Below are 19,103 nucleotides of genomic sequence, written 5' to 3' on the forward strand. Positions count from 1 at the left end.
TCTCAATAGGTATCGCTATGGCTGAAGAAGTTCACCTACTGGCCAACTTTCCTGTGAAGAGCCTTTCTGAACACAGTTAGACAGGTCCTTAGGCCACAGACACAGAACCCACACCTTGATTCATACTAGGAGTCCTTCCAGTTTTGTAAATTAAAACAAAACAAAACAAAAAAACCTATGCAAATGGAAGCCATTATTATTATAAATGGGAACCATCAACAATATTTACCTCTAATTTCTCATGATGGGTTTGGGGTTTTGTATGTGTGTGATTGATTTTTAAAATATTTTCTGAATGATGTAATTGTAGACACTTAAGGCCTGGGTACACTTTGGTGACCTTTAACTTTTCTAACTCATTGCCTGCCATCCAGATGACCCTAAAATGGGGAAATTATGTAAAACGCTTTGTAAACTTTAATACATTATATAAATGTTAGTTATGACTGCTATCTAGCAACTCCACATATAAGCATTCAGGTTCACTAATGCTTAAAACAGAATTGTCTTTAGACACACTGAAAGGGCTTACCACCCAAACCTTTAGTGAGTTGAGACACCATCCATGGGGGCAATGTAGCCATTGGAGACCTGTCTCTTTGACTTAATGTACTGCCATGGGTGAGGCTCTACCCAGAAGGGAAGGTAGGGTTTGCTTCTCCACCTTAATGCACTGCTCTGAGGCCCGTCTGGTGCCATGTTGCTTTCTTTCTTCTCAGCAGATCTCAGTTCAGACACTGCTCACCATCCTCTGTTTCTGCAACTCAGCTCCCAGAACCATTGACGTGTGTAATTTTATTTCCTATACCTCAGGTCCTTTGCAGTCTTCTGATGTTTTGACACGTTCCAGAAGATCTTCTACAATCACCTTTCCTAGGACACTCTTGAGTAGTTGACCCATGTGGAATAAGCTGAATGTTTATAGCTCAAGACACCTCCAGATCAAAGAGTGCCTCTTTCCACACTTTTGAAATTTGATGTCTTTTGCATACTTGGGTCCTGCAATCTCTGCCCTCTTTGCCAAAGGGCTCTCAGGGACTGTACTTCATACTTGCACTACAATTCCCATTTTCCACTTGGCCATCTTAGAGTGAATCAACTCTTTATGCCCCTTCCCCCCTATTGCCCAGGTAGTATACATCCCATTTGTGTCAGCTTTGGCCCTAAATTGGCTTTAGAAACTTCTAGCTCCCTTTGTCTTCTTTTTTTTTCCATAGTTATGACAGGCAGTATATTTCACAAGGCAGACAGGCTCTCTCTCACAGTCTCACACACAGACACACAAGCACGCATGCACACACACACACGTGCACACACACACATACACACACGATTTCCATTCACCGGGCTCTGCTTGTTCGTGTCAGGTACTGTACCACCAGACACATGATCACACAGGTGAGTAGCATCCCACCTGTCATGAAGTACTTGTCTTGGAAGGCCCACTTCTCAATAAGTCACATGACAGTGTTGGATAATGCCAGCATGTTAGCAATATCCAGGATCTTCTTCTGAGTGCCCTTCAGGGTCATTCTCTGAGCCTTCAGTCCCTCCAGAACACTGTGCCCGCCTCCAATGAGGTCGTCCATGCCGTGGTGAACTTTCTGGAGGGAGGAATTAAACTGCAGTGATTCATCCATGGGTATGGTGGTATCAGAGTCATTCGTGGTGAAGGTTCTTGCCAGAAGTTCTTCTCGCTGCCTCTCCTGATGCTCCCTTAAATATCGCCGATGCTGGAAGTTCCACAGTGCAGTCTGCAGGTGCTGGACATCATACTTTAACTGGTCAACACGGAGCTTGGCATTCTGGCGCTTATTAGGTGGCTCTTTGCTGGACAAAATTTCCAGGCGTTCCAGGCTGCTGAATATCTGGTCTATCCTTGTTTGGATTTCATTTTCTACTACGTGCAAAGACTCCTTGTCTGACGTCTCCAGGCGTCCCATGTGAGACTGGATCTCATGGACCTGCTTGTGGGTCTGTTGGTACAGCGGCTCCCTTGCTCTGTCCCCGGCTCCCGGTTCCCCTGAACACGTCCACCACAGACCTCCCTTTGTCTTCTTAAGTATAAAACAATGCCAGCCCCAACTATCTTCGGCTATTCCCCTGAATTTGTCCTATCATTTCTCCTAGAAACAGAATCAATCAGTTGGGACCTAGCATGGTGGGAGATGGTTTAGGAACACCTCTTCGGTATCCTGAGACCCAAAAGGGAAGTATATCACGGCTTAACTGGAGACCTTTGGAGTGGGAGGCAGGGACAAGGGTCCCAGATTGTGCAGAGACAAGCCAATATTTATACTAAAGCCAGGACTGAAGTAAACTGAGGCAATCCATCAATACTTGCATGGTAGAAATGATTAATCCAAGTTGGGGTAACTGATCAAGCTTCTTTACATTGAGGGATGAAACTATTCATCAATGAACATCTATTGAGCACTTATGTGTCAGGTCCTGTGCTAGGTGCTGGATATACAAAAATAAAAGTAAAACAGTTGATATGCTCTAGGAACCTCCTTTCTACTAGGGGGATACTGTAACATGTAACAAACAGACAAAAAATAAGGGAGGGAAGACAATAAGCATTTATTAAGTACCTAAGTGTTAAGTATATTGTTAATGTTTCAAGGCACTGTGATAAGCACTTTATGAGGGGGTGGCTAGGTTGCGCAGTGAATAGAGCACCGGCCCTGGAGTCAGGAGGACCTGAGTTCAAATCCGGCCTCAGACACTTAACACACAAAAAAACTAGCTGTGTGACCTTGGGCAAGTCACTTAACCCCAATTGCCCTCCAAAAAAAGAAAGGAAAAAAGCACTTTATGAATATAAGCTCATTTAATATAGAAAAATAAATTTAAGGAAATAGGGGAGAGGGAGTAAGTGCAGGTTCTTATACCTAAGGGAGTCAAGAAAAGTCTCAAAGTCAAGAAAATCTTTTGAGGTGATCTTTGAAGGAAACTAGGGATGTTGAGACAGAAGTCAGGAGGCAGTGTACTCTAGATATTGTGGACATCTTTGCTAACAGACTGGGATGGAGTGTCGTGTGAAGAAATGCAAGAAGACCAGTCTGACAAGACAAGTGTGTATGAAGGGAAATAATGTATGATAATTCTTTTTTTACATGTACAATCATGTTAAACATACTTCCACATTAGTCATGTTGTGGATGAAGAATCAGAACAAAAGAGGAAGACCATGAGAAAGAAAAAACAAAAAAAAAGTAGAAATAGTCTGCTTCACTCTGTATTCAGACTCCATAGTTCTTTCTCTGGATGTGGATGGATTTTTCATCACAAGTCTTTTGGAACTGTCTTGGATCATTGCATTGCTGAGAAGAGCTATGTCTACCGTAGTTGATCATTGCACAGGGTTGCTGTGATGTGTACAATGTTTTCCTGGTTCTGCTCATTTCACTCTGCATCAGTTCATGGTCTTTTCAGGCTTTTTCTGAAATCTTCCCACTTATCATTTCTTATAGAACAATAGTATTCCATTATATTTGTTTTATTCATTCATTCATTTATTTTTTGCTTTTTGGAGGGCAATTGGGGTTAAGTGACTTGCCCAAGGTCACACGGCTAGTTTTTTTTGTGTGTGTATGTTAAGTGTCTGAGGCCAGATTCGAACCCAGGTCCTCTGGACTTCAGGGCCAGTGCTCTATTCACTTCACCACCTAGCCACCCCTATTCCATTATATTTGTATATCACAACTTGTCCAATTGATGGGCATCGCTTCAGTTTCCAATTCTTTGCCACCACTCTGAGCTGCTATAAATATTTTTGTACGTGTGGGTCCTTTTCTCTTATGCTCTCTTTGGCTCACAGACCTTGTGGTAGTATTGCTGGATCAAAGGGTATGCACAGTTTTGTAACACTTTGGGATGATAATTCTTAAATGGTAAGTTGAAGCCAGGTTGTGAAGGTCTTTAACTGACAGAGTAGTTTGTATTTTATCTTAAAGCAGGGATTTAACCTTGGCCACATGTATATGCTTTTTAAAATGTTTTTACAACTATATTTCAATAAAATAGTTTCTTTGTAATCATACTAAAATAGTAAATACTATTTATATTTATTTATATTATTATTATTATATTTATAAAAAATACTAAAATATGCATTATTCTGACAAGAGATCCATAGACTTTACCAGCATGCCAAAGGGGTCCATGACACACAAAAAAGTTAAGAACCCCTTACTTAGAGGTAAAAGGGAGCCACTGGGATTACTGAATAGGGAAGTGGCAAGGTCAGATCTGTGTTTAGGAATACTGCTTTGGCAGTTATATGGAGGACAAATTGGAGTGGTGGGAGACTAGAGGCAGGGAGGCTAATTAAGAGAATGTGAGGTAATGAGGTCTAGGTGGTACAGAGAAGAGGCCAGATGGGGCAGATGCTGTGGAACTAGGCAATGGATTAGATATGTTAGGTGAAAAAGAGGGAGGAGTCAAAGATGAGTGAGGCTTTTGAATATCAGTGCCTGAAAGGATGGTGAACCCACTGACAAAAATAGGGAACGATGGAAAAGAAGTGAGATTGGGGGAAAAAGATGGAGTTTTTAATGTGGAACTAGAGTTCAGGAGAGAGGATAGGCCTAGATATATACAAATGGCAATCAAATGTGTAAAAATGATTATTGAATCCGTGGGTGCTAATGAGAGGGAGAGGTGGCCCAGAAAAGTTAGATGGTAGAAGATGACTCAACAAAAGAGGTAGAAATGATGCACAGCAAGGAGGGGAACCAAGACAGTGGTATCTTGAAAACTCTTGGTGGGAGAGAACACTGAAAGGCTGGTTGACAGTGCCAAAGGCTACAGAAGTCAAGAAGGATGAGGACTGAGAAAAAGCCATCTGACTTGACAATCAGACGTCATTGGTGGCAGTATATTACTGTAGAAATACCACTGACTCTGGAGTCAGATGACCTGGATTCACTTCCCTACCTCTCATCTTACAACCTGTATGACATTGGCTAAGTCACCTAATCTTTCTGGGCTTCAATTTCCCTTATCTGTAAAATGAGAAAGTTGGACTAAGTGACCTTTAAGATCCCTTTCACCTGTAGGTCTCCAAGCTTATGAATCTAGTCAAAGAAGCAGGTCAGTGCAGTGCCACAGAAGTCAAGATTGGGAGAGCATTTCAAGAATGTCAATGATCAAGAGTGCCAAATGCTGCAGAGAATTCAAAGTTAATCACTGGGGGGACCCTTCCCTTGGATTTGGCAGTTAGGTGCCTCCTAATGACCTTGAAAAGAGCAGAAAGAGTTGACTAGTCTTTCAAAAAAAAAATTAGCAGTGAAAAAGAGATTCGATTACTAGCCATGTGACTTTGGGCAAGTCACTTAACCCCAATTGCCCTCCAAAATGAAAAAGAGATTCCATAGTAGCTTGGGTAGGAAAAGGAATGACTTTTAGAACAGGGAAAATCTGGACATATTTGGAAGAAGAGGCAATAGGAGATCAGCTATGCAAGAGATAAGGAGATAAGGGATAGAGTAAGGTAAAGTCAGTGAGTCAATAAACATTTTATTAAGCACCAACTATGGTGCCAGGCCCTATGCTGAGCACCTGGGGACATAAAGAAACGCAAAAGATAATCCTGCTATCAAGGAGCTCACTGTCTATGGGGGAGACTATACGTAAACAACCACATGTAAACAAGCTATGTACAGGATGAGCTGGAGGTAATCAAAGAGGGAAGGCACTAGAGGAGGGATTAGGGTATGCTTCTTATAGAGAGTGGAATTTTAGCTGGAATTTAAGGGAAAGCAAGGAAGCCAAGGAAAGAGAAAGCATTCCAGGCATGGAGGTAGAGCCGATGAAAATTCCTGGATTCAGAAGTGTTCTTGTCTGGGGAGCAGTAAGAAGGCCAGTAGGGGCAGTGGTGAAAAGGATGGGAAGAATGGAAAGGTAGGGAGGGGGCCAGCTGAATTGAGAAGAGATTGGTGGGGGAGAGGTCAGAGGTAGAGCACAGGTGTGAAGGAGGGATGTTTCTTCTTATGAGACAGAGAGAAAAGAAAGAATGGATGAAGATAACATTTTGAAGCAGAGAGGAAAGAGATTAAGAGTCCATGAAGAGGGGCGGCCAGGTGGCTCAGCGAGTAAGAGCACCGGCTCCAGTGTTGGGATGACCTGGATCAAATCCGGGCTCAGATACCCAGCACCACACCCAGAAATAACTGGCCGTGTAACCTTGAGCAAGTTACTTAACCCCGATTGCTTTAAAAAAAAAAAAAAAGAGTCCATGAAGGATGGCCTTGATCTTAGTAAAATAAAAAGTTATGGGTATCTGCTGACAGTGAAAAGTTAGCATGGTGCTGAGTGCTTTAAGAGTGGAAAACATTTTAAACATTAACAACATGGAATGTGATGGAATAAAGACAAATCAAAGACTGTACAGTTTAAATTAGGTAGCATGAATTTATAGCTGACCTCTCTGTGACTCCTTCACTCGCCTCCTAACCTCTTATATGGGTATTTCTCAACAGTTTCTTTGGGGTCAACTAGGTGGCAGAGTGGAAGCACTGGCCCTGGAGTCTGGAAGACTCGAGTTAAAATTCAGCCTCAGACTCTTACTAGCTGTGTGACCCTAGGCAAGTCACAACCCCAACTGCCTCAAAAAAAGAAAGGAAGGAAGGAAGAAAGAGAGAGAGAAAGATAAAGAAAGAAGGAAGAAGAGAGAAAAACAGAAAGTTCTGTCTTTGGTCCCTCCTTTCTTTCTATGGCTTCTTCTCTGACAATCTCATTTACTCTCCCAAATTCAACTGCCACTTCCATTCAGCTAACTCCTAAATATAGGTCAGGGGTTCTTAATTTTAATGCTATGGACTTTGGCAGTCTGGCAAAACTTATGGACACTGTCTTAGAATATATTTTTTGTTTGTTTTTTGGAGGGGGCAAGACAGGGCAATTGGGGTTAAATGACTTGCCCAAGGTCACATGGCTAGTAAGTGTTAAGTGTCTGAAGTAACATTTGAACTCAAGTCCTCCTGACTCCAGGGCTGGTGTTCTATTCACTGTGCCACCTAGCCACCCTGGAATATTTTTAAATGCATAAAATAAAAGATAGGATTACAAAGGAAAACAAAGGTTAGTGAGAATAAAAATGCATTTTCCCCCATCCAGATTTTTTGACCTACTGAAATCTATCCACACCTGGACCCCAAGCTAACCCTTCTTCTCAGTTCCATTATGCACATCTTCAACTGCTTGAAACACATCACCTAGATGTCCCACCAGCAAATTCAACCTCAACCTTTCAAAAACTGACTTTATCCCCAAACTTATTCCACCTGACTTCACTCTTTTTCCTCCTGTGGTATAACAAAATGAAATGTATAACCAAGGAGTCAGGCTGGTAGAGACAACTGATGCCAAGAGGAAGTTGACAGCGGGCAAAATAAAGGTTGAAGAAGTGGAGGTCTGGCTGGGAGAACAAAGAGGAAGTCAGAGAGAGGAATTTCAGAAGATGAAAGGGGGTAGTACATTAAGTGTGATTATGCCAATGTATTGTTGAAATGGTTCACTAGCTGAGGTCGAAAACCTCGAGCTAGGAAGTTAAAAAGGTCAGCAAGCAACATTGATCTTGAGGTTGACAAGGATAAGCCAGTAAATGGAGAGAGGCATTATTATATTAGATTTGCTAGAATGTTCTGGCAGTACTAAAGATGGGAAGAGGGTAATTTAAACATCAGCCTCAAAAGAGGGAAGGAAATAAACCTTTCTTAAGCACCTATGTGCCAGGTACTACCTCTTTTGATCACCACAACAACCCTGTGAGATAGGTACTATTATTATCTTCATTTTATCTTCCAGCTGAGGAAACTGAGGCAGAGATTTAGTAACTTGCTCAGGGTCACACAGCTAGTATCTGAGGCAGGATTTGAATTTAGGTCTTCCTGGCTCTAGGCCTTGTGTTTTATCTACTGCACCACCAGATGCCTGGTGAACAGAGGCTGAGGGCCACGATGGCCTGGAATCAGCAGGGTGAACTGTCTTCAACTCTCACTGAAATGGGAGGAATAGCTTCAACTGAAGTAAATGGTACCTGAGAGGAAAGGCAAATTTTGATTAATGCAAGGATATGGAAGCACTTACAGGAAAGGGGAATTTGCTCATGATGGGAGTTCCACAGGACAAAACAGAGGGATGAACAGAGGGGTAAAAAGGGGTAGAATGTGTCTAGGGTAGGATAGGGCTAGGCTGTTAAGGGCAGGTGGATCAGGTTTGTGTCTGAAAACTGTGTTAAAAGAGATTAAGGAAGCCGATGGACAGTTGCTAGGCAGCAGGTACGGTACACATTATAGGAAAGAATTTAGTTATTTGAGTTTATAGAATTAAGCAGCTACTAGGCTCCACTTTGGATAGATATGTGATAGAAGCCTTAGGAAATTTACTCTGTGGTACTAGCCTTTGTGATGCCTGGTGACTTGTAGCCTTCGGAGAGGATGGGATAGAGAAGACAGGACTCTTAGAATTCATTCCCTGGATACTGGACTCTGCCTTTATATGCATCCCCACAGCCCCACATGATGTTAGGACAAAATCTGTAAACTAAACTCATCTTTTTGGATCACAAATACTCTGCTGTCATTTCACCACATAAAATGAAAATATGACTCCTCAGAAAAATGTTAAGTACTAACAAATCCAGTATTCACAAGGAATCGGGCTTCAAAGTCTGACAAAAAGCTTTGATTTTTTTTTATATACTCTGCAGAGCACTTCAAATTGAACACATCCCTGCCAGACGACTTATCATAAGATGCCACTTTCATCACATCACTTCCCAAGCTTCAATTATTACCATGGCTCCATCATTCAAGGCCATTTCAATGTCTTACAGAGTAGCTACAGGTCAGATTTGGATTCAGGAAGAACTAGGTTCAAATCTCATCTAAGGTGTTACTAGTTGTGTGTAGGCAAAGACTTACAAAGCCCATATAACATCAAGCACTAATGTGCATGGCTCTGACTTTAAGCTTCATAGAGAAGAGAGGGCCTTTAGAAAAGAGAAAGGTCAATAGCAGCTGAGTATCTTTCTGATACTCTTGGGTCTATACTACTGTAATGGAAATGCAAATTTAAAGATCTTCCCTGCCCCTAGGCTAAAGTGCACCTGGAGCCTGGGGTGGGAGGCTTGTTTTTCAGTTGATACTTCTTGATTGGCCAGTGGGTCCAAAAGATTGTTACATTCTCTGAGCCAGGAGAAGGCTATATAAGCCCTGATGTGTAGCTTTGTTTTTGGGGCTCACTTTGAGAAATGTTCTGTGATTTGATCAGATGAAACTCTGGGCTAGCCGTTGTCCAGAGCTCCCCAGCTTTGAAACCCAGATGTTGTTTGGTATGGATGTAATGGTTAGACAGTTTGGAAACTGTCTATTTGATCTGTTTCTCTGTCTTGATAATTCTGTCTGTATACTCTGAAGTTCAGGGTGCTGACCTTTTTCCCCTGAACTAGGTGAACGATACATATCTGACTGATTAAAGTAAGCTTGTTAACCCATTTTGAGTTGCCTTCCTTTATCAAAGCAGATCCAAGAACCTGTGTTGGCAGCCACCCTGGGGATGCTGGGGTGCTTGCTGCTACAACTATGTAACTCACAAGTGAGGAAGACAGACTAGGGAGGGTGAGTGAAACTGTAATGGGATACGGAAGGAATGGGACAGTTTGGGTGGAGAATAGAGTGGTTGGACTACAGAGGCTGATATTCATACAGTGCCTTAAAGCTTCTCCAAAGGTCATTAGACTTTCACAATCCCATGACATGGGTGCTGTTCTTATCCTTTTTTGACAGATAAAGAAACTGAACCAGCAAGAAGTCAGGGACTTTCTCATGGTCACACAGGTAGCAAGGATTAAGGCGGAATTTAAGCCCAGGTCTTACTGCTGTCTCTGATAGGACTTTATTCTATTAACCTTCTAGTGCACTTACATAATACTATGAATTCCATGTTATACCACTTCGGTTTCTTGGCACCCTATATATACCCTTGCCCTTCCCTTATATATATATATATACATGCGTGTGTGTATTTTAATAAATGTTTACTGACTACTAAGACTATGTGCAAGGAGAAATAAAGTCCCGTTGTTGTTCACTTGTGCTCAGTCCTTCATGACCCCATTTTTTGGGAGGGGCATTTCTCGACAAAGATACTGTAATGGTTTTTCCGTCCTTTTCCGGGGGATCCATTTTGTCAGGCAATCAGAGGTTGAGTGACTTGCCCAGGGTCACATAGTTAGGAGGGGTCTGAAGCTGGATTTGAACTTAGGTCTTCCTAATTCTAGACTCAATTCTATCCACTGAACCACCAGTTGCCTCTAACTCAGAGCATACATATGTGTACACACACACACACACACACACACACACACACACAGCAGTCTACCCTCAAGGAGCTTACAATTTAAGGGAATATTTTCTTTAATAAATGTTTAGTTCTTTTAATTTAAAAAGCCAATGGATGAATGTAGTGTTGAATTACTGTCTCTATAAAAATAATCAAAACTAAGTTAACTCGGTTTTGTAATTGTTTCTCATAATCTGTGGATTAGGTTGATCAGTCATCCTGTGACAGGAAAAAAGTACTCTTAAAAGTCATGATTAAGAGTTGTAAAAATACATTTAACATTAATATATTTTCCAGGAGTGACTGCTGCAAAAGATAAAAATCTGCTATTTAGTAAATATATACAAGGTACATGAAGAGTCTTAAGGCAGTTTTAAGCTTAAACAGCTTCAAACTACACTGATTTTTGGGATATCCTGTATATGAATATACATGTAAAATTATAGTATATTAATAATAAACTTTTCAATGTCATTCTAATATTGGACTGGAAAGTCTGAAATGCCATGTGTTATGGAGATATCAGATTTAATTGTGAATTCTATATGGCAAAATCCTGGTATTTCTGTTACATACTTTTTTTTTTTTGCTTTTTTGGAAGGGACAAGGCAGGGCAATTGGGGTTAAGTGACTTGTCCAAGGTCGCACAGCTAGTAAGTGTTAAGTGTTTGAGGCTGGATTTGAACTCAGGTCCTCTTTACTCCAGGGTCAGTGCTCTATTCACTGCACCACCTAGCTGCCCCTGTTACACACTTTTTAAAAGCGATTCTTCAGTCATTTCAGATGTGCCCAACTCTCAATGACCCTACTTGGGGTTTGCCAATTCCGAGTTCTCCAGCTCATTTTACAGATGAGGAACTGAGGCAAACTGGGTTAAGTGATTTGCCCAGGGGTCACATAGCTAGTAAGTGTCTGAGGGGAGATTTGAACTCAGAAAGACATCTTCCTGACTCCAGGCCCAGAATTCTATTCACTAGCTACTGCCAAATAAATTTTAATCAATCAAAAAAAAATGTATTAAGAACCCACTATGTACCAAGCACTGTGCTAAGCACTAGGGATACAAAGCAAGACAAAAGATAGTCCCTGTCCTCAAGGAACTCATGATCTAATGGGGGAAATAACAAATAAACGACTACGTACTAAAACAAGCTGGAAACTGAAAATAATCAACAGAGGGAAGGCATTAGATTTAAGAAAGATTGGGAAAGGGGTCCTGTAAAAGGAGGAATTTAAGTTGAGACCGGAAGGAAGTCAGGGAAACCAGAAAGCAGAGAGGAGGGAGACAGTGAATATGCCCAGAGCCAAGAGAATGGAGTGTCTTGTTTGTAGAACAGCCAAGCAGGCCAATGTCACGGAACTGAAGAGTATGGAGGGAATGGAGGTGGGGAGGTTTAAGATACAGGACTGGAAAGGTGCATACATGGGAGGGTGGTTATGAAAGGCTCTGAACACCAGAGACCTTTTATATTTGATCCTGCAGGTGACAGGGACCCACTTGAGTTTACTGAGTAGGGGGTAGGAGGTGATATGGTTCAACCTGCACTTAAGAAAATCACTTTTAGGTGTGGCTAGGTGGCGCAGTGAATAGAGCACCAGTCCTGGAGTTAGGAGGACCTGAGTTCAAATCCAGCCTCAGACATATAACACTCACTAGCTGTGTGACCTTGGGCAAGTAGCTTAACCCCAATTGCCCTGCCTTTCCCCCTCCAAAAAGATTTTTTAAAAAAATCACTTTTGTCAACTATTACAGTAGTCCAAGCATGAGGAAATGAAGGCTTGCACCGGAGTGGTGGCAGTGTCAGAGGAGAGAAAGGAGCTTATTCAAGGGATGCTGTAAGGATGAAATCAACAGGCCTTGGCAACAATTTGGATAGGGAGGAGTCAAGGATGACGAGCCACGCTGCCAGCCTTGAGCACTGGGAGGATGTTACTCTTTCAGCTGAACCTTGTCCTTTAATACAAAAACAAACGTGTGTCTTTTCCTAAAAAAAAAACACGCATTTTAAAATGATGCAATCAGTAGTGACTCACACAAACTCACATTGAGATACAGTGTTGTTGTCTTTGGATTTATTTTTAAAATGATCTTAAAAGACTTTTAAAATAATTTATTGTTTATATCTGGTTTTTATTTTTCATTTTGAGAATTAAACCAAATAATTATAAAACTAAAGCCTGAAATGAGTATTTTATTTTATTTTTGCCTTTTGGAGGGCAATTGTGGTTAAGTGACTTGCCCAAGGTCACACGGCTAGTTTCTGTGTTGTCTGGGGCCGGATTTGAACTCAGGTACTCCTGACTCCAGGGCCGGTGCTTTATTCACTGCACCACCTAGCTGCCCCTTGAAATGAATATTAAAAAAGAAAAATGGAACTTGAAGACTAGAAGGAATTTTGCCTGGTCCACTTATATATTTTTTATCTCTTTTCTGTAATCATGCCAAAATGCTTTCTATCACAAAATGCCTCTGAAGAAATTTCTGAAGTTAGGAAAAATTTAGCTAATGAATTGCACAATTTTAAAAGGTAAACTAAAATATGAAGGGAAACTACTCCCCAGCATCTGATAATGACAAGGTCAAAAAGTGAGCAAAAAAGGTCCCAATCATGACATTCTATTAGATAGGTATATATTTATTTGTAGAAAATTTGAAAAATATTCAAGAATTTTATTTTGCTTATTTGGAATGGAGATTAAAAGAACAGTTTTGTTCTTTTTTTTCAAACTAAAGAAAACCTGATGGGAGTGAGAAAGATACATTATACATTTGGCCACTGTCCTTTTTTTATTTTTTATTTATTTTTTTCACTGTCATTTTTTAGTTTGCATCTATTGTTTGTTTGTTTAATGTCAAATGGAAAGGTTGTGTTATTTCAGAACAAAAATGTTCATTTGTGTATCTTTTAACAGATGAGTTTTCCTTGTACCAGTTTTACCTTTCATAAAACTCAAGAGAATAATAAAAAAACATTAAATCACATTTCAGTATAACTCCTTATGTTTTTAAAACAAACATTTTGTTCCAAAAAAATTACATACAATGACATACTGAAACAAATAAAAAAACAGCAGTAGCTAGGGAGGAGCAAGGGAAGAGACCACAAGGCAGAGGAGAATGAAATCTCAGGAACATGTTCCAAAGTATAGGAAATGAGGTATTAAGAGTTATGAATCATTTTGTTAAATTAATGCATCTCATATGAAAATCAGCACAATGCTTCTTTCTTTTATTAAGTCTGGCAATTTCCACAATATTCTGTAACATTTTCAACATGTAAAAAAGTCAAATGCTAACTAGTAGTGGATTATTGTTATTTTACATAATTAGAAACAGCAAGTTCACATTTAAGATTCTGCAAAGCTAACAAAAAATAAAGATGCCTGGCTTTTGAACAAACTGTATCATGAAAACCAAAAAAAAAAAAAAATCAATATAATTTATTCATTTTTCTTTACAAAATTACAGCCAAGCAGTATAAAAGAAGGATGTTAATAATGAAGATACCACATATACTGTTGACATACAGATCTTTATATACTGAAATGTTACATCTTGTACCCTGAAACACCACTTGTCAAGAGCTGAGCCAGGTTAATTTAGGCTCATCACTCAGGTTTGAAAAAATGATTTGGAAACTTCCTTATTATATTTAACACATTCAATTACAAGGCTTTCTATTAATTCATGACAATGGACTCCACTACTCCTTTAAAGAGTTGTCTTCTTTGTTGGCAGTATAAAATTTTTGTCCAATATCAAAATCCTGGTGAAGCACAAAGTTGAAGGCATTTTCTAGTGTATGCATACATTACTCACAGGGGTGCTGAAGAGGTATGGGTGGAATAGCTTAGATTTCACACTAAGTTTCTGCTGAGCTTTTGTCAAAGCAAATAGCTCAGCTATAAGGCAAGTAAAAATCACCCCTCCAGCATTCTGATGAGCTTCCACTTGGCCATCTTTTCTGGGTAAACCTCAAGAATATACTCTTAAGTAAAAACTCTCCAAATAATTTTATACACTTATAGAGAGAGCATGGGCTGAAAGGACATATAAACATGACCTAACAAGGGGACTTTTTACTAGTTCAGAATCCTCTCAAACAATACCAAATAACTTTAGGAGGATCACCACAAGTTCTTATTTCAATGTTAATCTTCATTAAAACATCTCCTTTTTGTGCTATTCTAACAACTACAATCAGCCTAAAGGACATTGTATTTACTCAAATGATTAAATTGTAAATTTTTTGTGTATACCAGGTAGCAACTTAAGTCTCCATTATGTACTTGTGCTTCTGTTCTGGGGCACTTGATTGAAGAGGAATTCATTTCTGTAGGATTACATCTTGCTGAAGCATTCTTTAGCATTGGTCCACACTTGAATTCCCTAAAAGAAAATGGAAACATAAATAGATGACTCACAAAGGGTTCTGAAAAACTAAGTACTAGATTCCTCGGTACGTTAGATTTTGCATTGAGAGCCAAGAGATTATCAAAAAGCAATCCAAATAAACCAGTTAATGTCTAAAGTTTCAGAAAGTCATGACTCTCATACTGTCCTACTACATAACACACACTGTCCATAGGCCAGGAAAAGTGTTAGAAACATGATTTTTAAGACTCATGATAAAAGTGGTATAATAGACATTATTAAAGACAAGTAGGATTGGAAAATGAGGTAAGTCAGTAATTTAGTGAGCGTGAGATAAGAAATATCATATTCCAATCCCTCCGATCTTTTAATGTAGAAGCTGCTAGGTCCTGTGTGATCCTGACTATAGTTCTGCGATATTTAAATTGTTTCTTTCTGGCTGCTTGCAGTATTTTCTCCTTGATCTGATAATTCTGGAATTTGCCTACAATACTTCTTGTGAGTTTTCAATTTGGCATCTCTTTCAGGAGGTGTTGGGTGGATTCTTTCCATACCTAGCCCTTTGGTTCTAGGCCCTCAGGGCAGTTTTTCTTGATGATGTCTTGGAAGATGTGTCTAGGCTCTTTTTTTTTTTTCATCATGGCTTTCTGGTAGACCAATAATTCTTAGATCATCTCTCCTGGATCTGTTTTCCAGGTCAGTTGTTTTTCCAACAAGATATTTTATATTTTCTTCTAATTTTTCAATCTTTAGGTTTTGTTTGATTGATTCTTGATGCCTCATAGAGTCATTAGCTTCAATTCTAGGATTCTAATTTTTAGTGAATTATTTTCCTCAGTTAATTTTTGAAGCTCCTTTTCCATATGTTCAGATTTTATTTTTAGGGATTTATTTTCTCTAGTTAAGATTTTGAACCTTCCTTCCCATTTCATAAATTTTACTTTTTAAGGAGTTGTTTTCTTCAGTGAAATTTTTTTCCATTTTGGCAATTGTAATTTTAAAAGAACTGGTCAATTTATCCTCTACCTCTCTAATTTGGCTTTTAAAACCCTTCTTGGGCTCTTCCAAGAATGCTTTTTGGGCTTGATACCAGCTCATATTCCCTTTTGAGGTCTCAGATATGGGTATAGATTCAATGCTGTCCTCTCCTGAATCTGTTTCTTCTCACTCGCTATAACAGGATGCAATCAAACTTGTTTTTCCAGTTTGCTTTTTTCCCATTGTGATTGCCTATTTCCTGGCTTTTAAAGTAGATCTCTGCTTCTGGGGTACAGAGGGTTCTGACCCACGCTTCCTATGCTGGGAGCTAGGGGCCTGGCTGTTGACTTTGTGTGCTGAGGCCTCTGGGTGTATAGACAGAAGCCAAGGCCAGGACTTTTGCACTTCCCTGGAGTTACATTGAAGCTCACAGCATAAGGCGTGGGGGGAGGGGTGGTCTGGCCACTTCAGTTTTCTGCCTCCGTGCCCTTGGGCTAGAGCTCAGGCAGGATTAGCTACTGGTAGCTGGGCCTGCACTGGTGCCTGCAGATTCCCCTGATTATACAAAGGCACACCTAGGGTTCTAGTGTTAGTGCTTGCTGGCTCCAGGACAATGGGGTTTGGGATCTCCCACTGGTCAGCTGAGGTGGGGCTCAGCACAGCCATGGCCACACCCTTCCTCTAAGACTCCCTAGCCTGCAACTGATTCCACTATTTCAGGATTTTACACTGGAGCAATATTCTCTGTCTTCAGGGTCACAGAGAGAGAGGTAAGAGCAGCTAGGGTTTACTCTGCCATCTTGGCTCCCGGAAGTTCACGTAAGTGACTTTTAAACATCTAGGTTTCCAGCTGACAGCCCCAGGGGTAGCTGCTGTCACTGCCCTGGGCCCTGCACTTGTCTCTTAGCCAGCTCTGGCAGATCCCCTGTGCACCAGTGAGAGGTCTAGGAAGAACAGCCCCTCTGGCTCTGCTGTGGTCTGGTGTCAGTTTGGCACTGGTGCAGCCCCACACTCTGCACTCTCCCTGACCAGCCCTACATGTGCACTTTCCTGGACTGGAAATCTGCCACACTCCACTTACCAAGGGATTCTATTCTACTCTAAAATCCATTCAGATTCACCTTTTAAAGGTTACTGACAGAATTCACAGAAGAGTTCAGGTAGAGTTTCTGCTGTCACTCAGCCATCATGGCTCTGCCCCGTGAGCACAAGATAAGAGACGTACAGTTTAAATGTTGTGCAAGTATCCAAGAAATAATAAAAGAACCAGAGGAATGTCTCAAGGGCATTGAATGAATCCTTTATGGAGGATTTATTGAAAGAGAAAAAAATAGCACAGGGTGAAAAGGCATGCAAGACAAGAAAGAACTTCCTATTTGAAAGGAATTTCTGGGGAAAGAAGAAAGGGTTCTGGCAAATACTGGGTTTAGAATAACATCTTACACTATATACTATAATAAACTCAAAATGGATACTTGAACAAATTAAAGATCATACCATAAAAAATTAGAAGATATCTTTTTTTTTTTTTAAAGCAATCGGGGTTAACTAACTTGCTCAAGGTTACACGGCCAGTTATTTCTGGGTGTGGTGCTGAGTATCTGAGCCCAGATTTGATCTCCAGGTCATCCCGACACTGGAGCTAGTGCTCTTACTCACTGAGCCACCTGGCCACCCCTTAGAAGATATCTTTCACAGCTATAGCTAGGAAATCAATTTCCAATTAAAAAAGAATGTAAGTGATTATATATATAAAAGATCATTTCAAATACATCAAATTAAAAAGGTTTTACATAAACAAAATTAATGCAACTAGGGAAGGAGTTGACTGAGGGAAAAATCTTTGTATTAAATATCTCTGGATAAAGGTCTGATGGCCAAGAATAATGACAATTAACAAAAATATACACCCAAAGCTATTCCCCAATAGAAAAGTTGTCAAAGAGAATTGAGCAGTTCTCACAAGAAAAAATGCAAACTATTAACAATCATATGAAAGAACACTTCCAATCAGTACTAAGTGAAATGGAAAGCAAAACAACCCTGAGGTTTCTCCTTACACTCAGTAAACTGGCAAAAAATGACAAAAAGTATAAACAGTCAATATTGGAGGGGCTAGGAAAGACTGGCCTGGTAATGAATTGTTGGCTGACCTACAAATTTGTCCTATCTTTTTGGAAAGCAAATTAAAATTATTCAAAGAAAATGACAAAATGTCTCTACTCTAAGAGGGTCCAGTGCTAGGCATATACACCAAAGATAAATGGCAAAAAGAAATGCTCCATATACACCAAAATATTTACAGCAATACTTTTTTGTAGTAGCAAACAACAGGAAACAAAGTTGATGACTATTGACTGGGGAATGACTAAAAAAAACTGTGTATATGAATGCAATGTAGTGTTACTGTGCCATCAGAAACAATGAAGGACATATGGAGAAAAGTATAGGTAGACATATGGACTGTTATAAAGTAACCAGAAATAGTCAAATTATATACACAGCTATAGCAATGGAAATGGAAACAACAGCAACAAAACAACTGAAACTGAATGTTGAGAAATGGCCAAGCTTGGTCCCAAAAAAGGTTTTTCAACCTGAGTCCATGAAGAATTTCCACATAGTTCCTTACACTGATAAAATTACAGGTCAGAAAGGGTAGGGAGGCTGTTCTTATGGATTAAGTTCAACAAATTAATTGCCAAATCCCATAGAAAATGCTGAATTGAAATCTGGCCTTGGACACTTGACACTTACTAGCTGTGTGACCTTGGGCAAGTCACTTCCCCCAATTGCCTCACCACCCCCCTCCAAAAAAAATGCTAAAGAACAGCTTTTAAAACTGGCACTTTATATAAATGTGAGTTATCATTAAGAAATAATGCAGTGTATTCAAGATTTTGCTCATTCTATCAAGTGAAAAAACTTCTTAAATATTTAAAATACATACATTTAGAGGTTAATAGTATTATTTGTGAATGAAACAAATTTTCATTCAGATCCTCTGTATAGATTTATAAACTCAAAACACTATATACCTGTCTATAATATTTGATAAATGAGATGAAATTTTAAAAACTTAAAAGACTCTGGCATTATGGACTTCAAAAAGCAAAGAAATTAATTCTTCTGGCATCACAATGGTATTTAGACGTAATGAAATTCTAAAAATTTCCCCAATGTACAGTTACAAGTCAGCAGCTTCACTCAGGGTCTGTTGTGGACCTACCTTTTTGCACATACTAATCTGCATAACAGCGTAGCTTATGAGAGCCTCCTTTAAATCGTGGTTCTTTTGCTCTTTGAAACGTTCAATATCTGCCCAAGCAGCTTTCACAAATTCTCTGTAATGAAATTAAGACAGTCATCACTGTGCTTACTTCTGCGAGTTGGACTGTTT

At 39.8% G+C, this 19,103-nt stretch overlaps 1 protein-coding gene and 1 pseudogene across 1 annotated transcript in view; both read right to left on the reverse strand.

Annotated features, from left to right (window-relative positions):
* Window positions 1-1,387: 1,387 nt before the first annotated feature.
* On the reverse strand, window positions 1,388-2,057 carry LOC138143679 (Golgi SNAP receptor complex member 2 pseudogene; annotated as a pseudogene).
* Window positions 2,058-13,553: 11,496 nt separating this feature from the next.
* SNX4 (sorting nexin 4) overlaps window positions 13,554-19,103 on the reverse strand; it is an 87,556-nt gene continuing 82,006 nt past the window's right edge. The window contains exons 13-14 of the mRNA XM_069064976.1: window positions 18,933-19,047; window positions 13,554-14,740 (exon numbers count right to left, since the gene is read on the reverse strand). Coding sequence (XP_068921077.1) covers window positions 14,693-14,740; window positions 18,933-19,047 — 163 coding nt within the window. The 3' untranslated portion in view covers window positions 13,554-14,692. The remainder of the gene's footprint in view (window positions 14,741-18,932; window positions 19,048-19,103) is intronic.

The sequence above is a fragment of the Petaurus breviceps genome, unplaced genomic scaffold, assembly GCF_028583685.1.
Source record: "Petaurus breviceps papuanus isolate PSGF00001 unplaced genomic scaffold, PetGlider_PUasm1.0 90654, whole genome shotgun sequence".
NCBI lineage: Eukaryota > Metazoa > Chordata > Mammalia > Diprotodontia > Petauridae > Petaurus > Petaurus breviceps.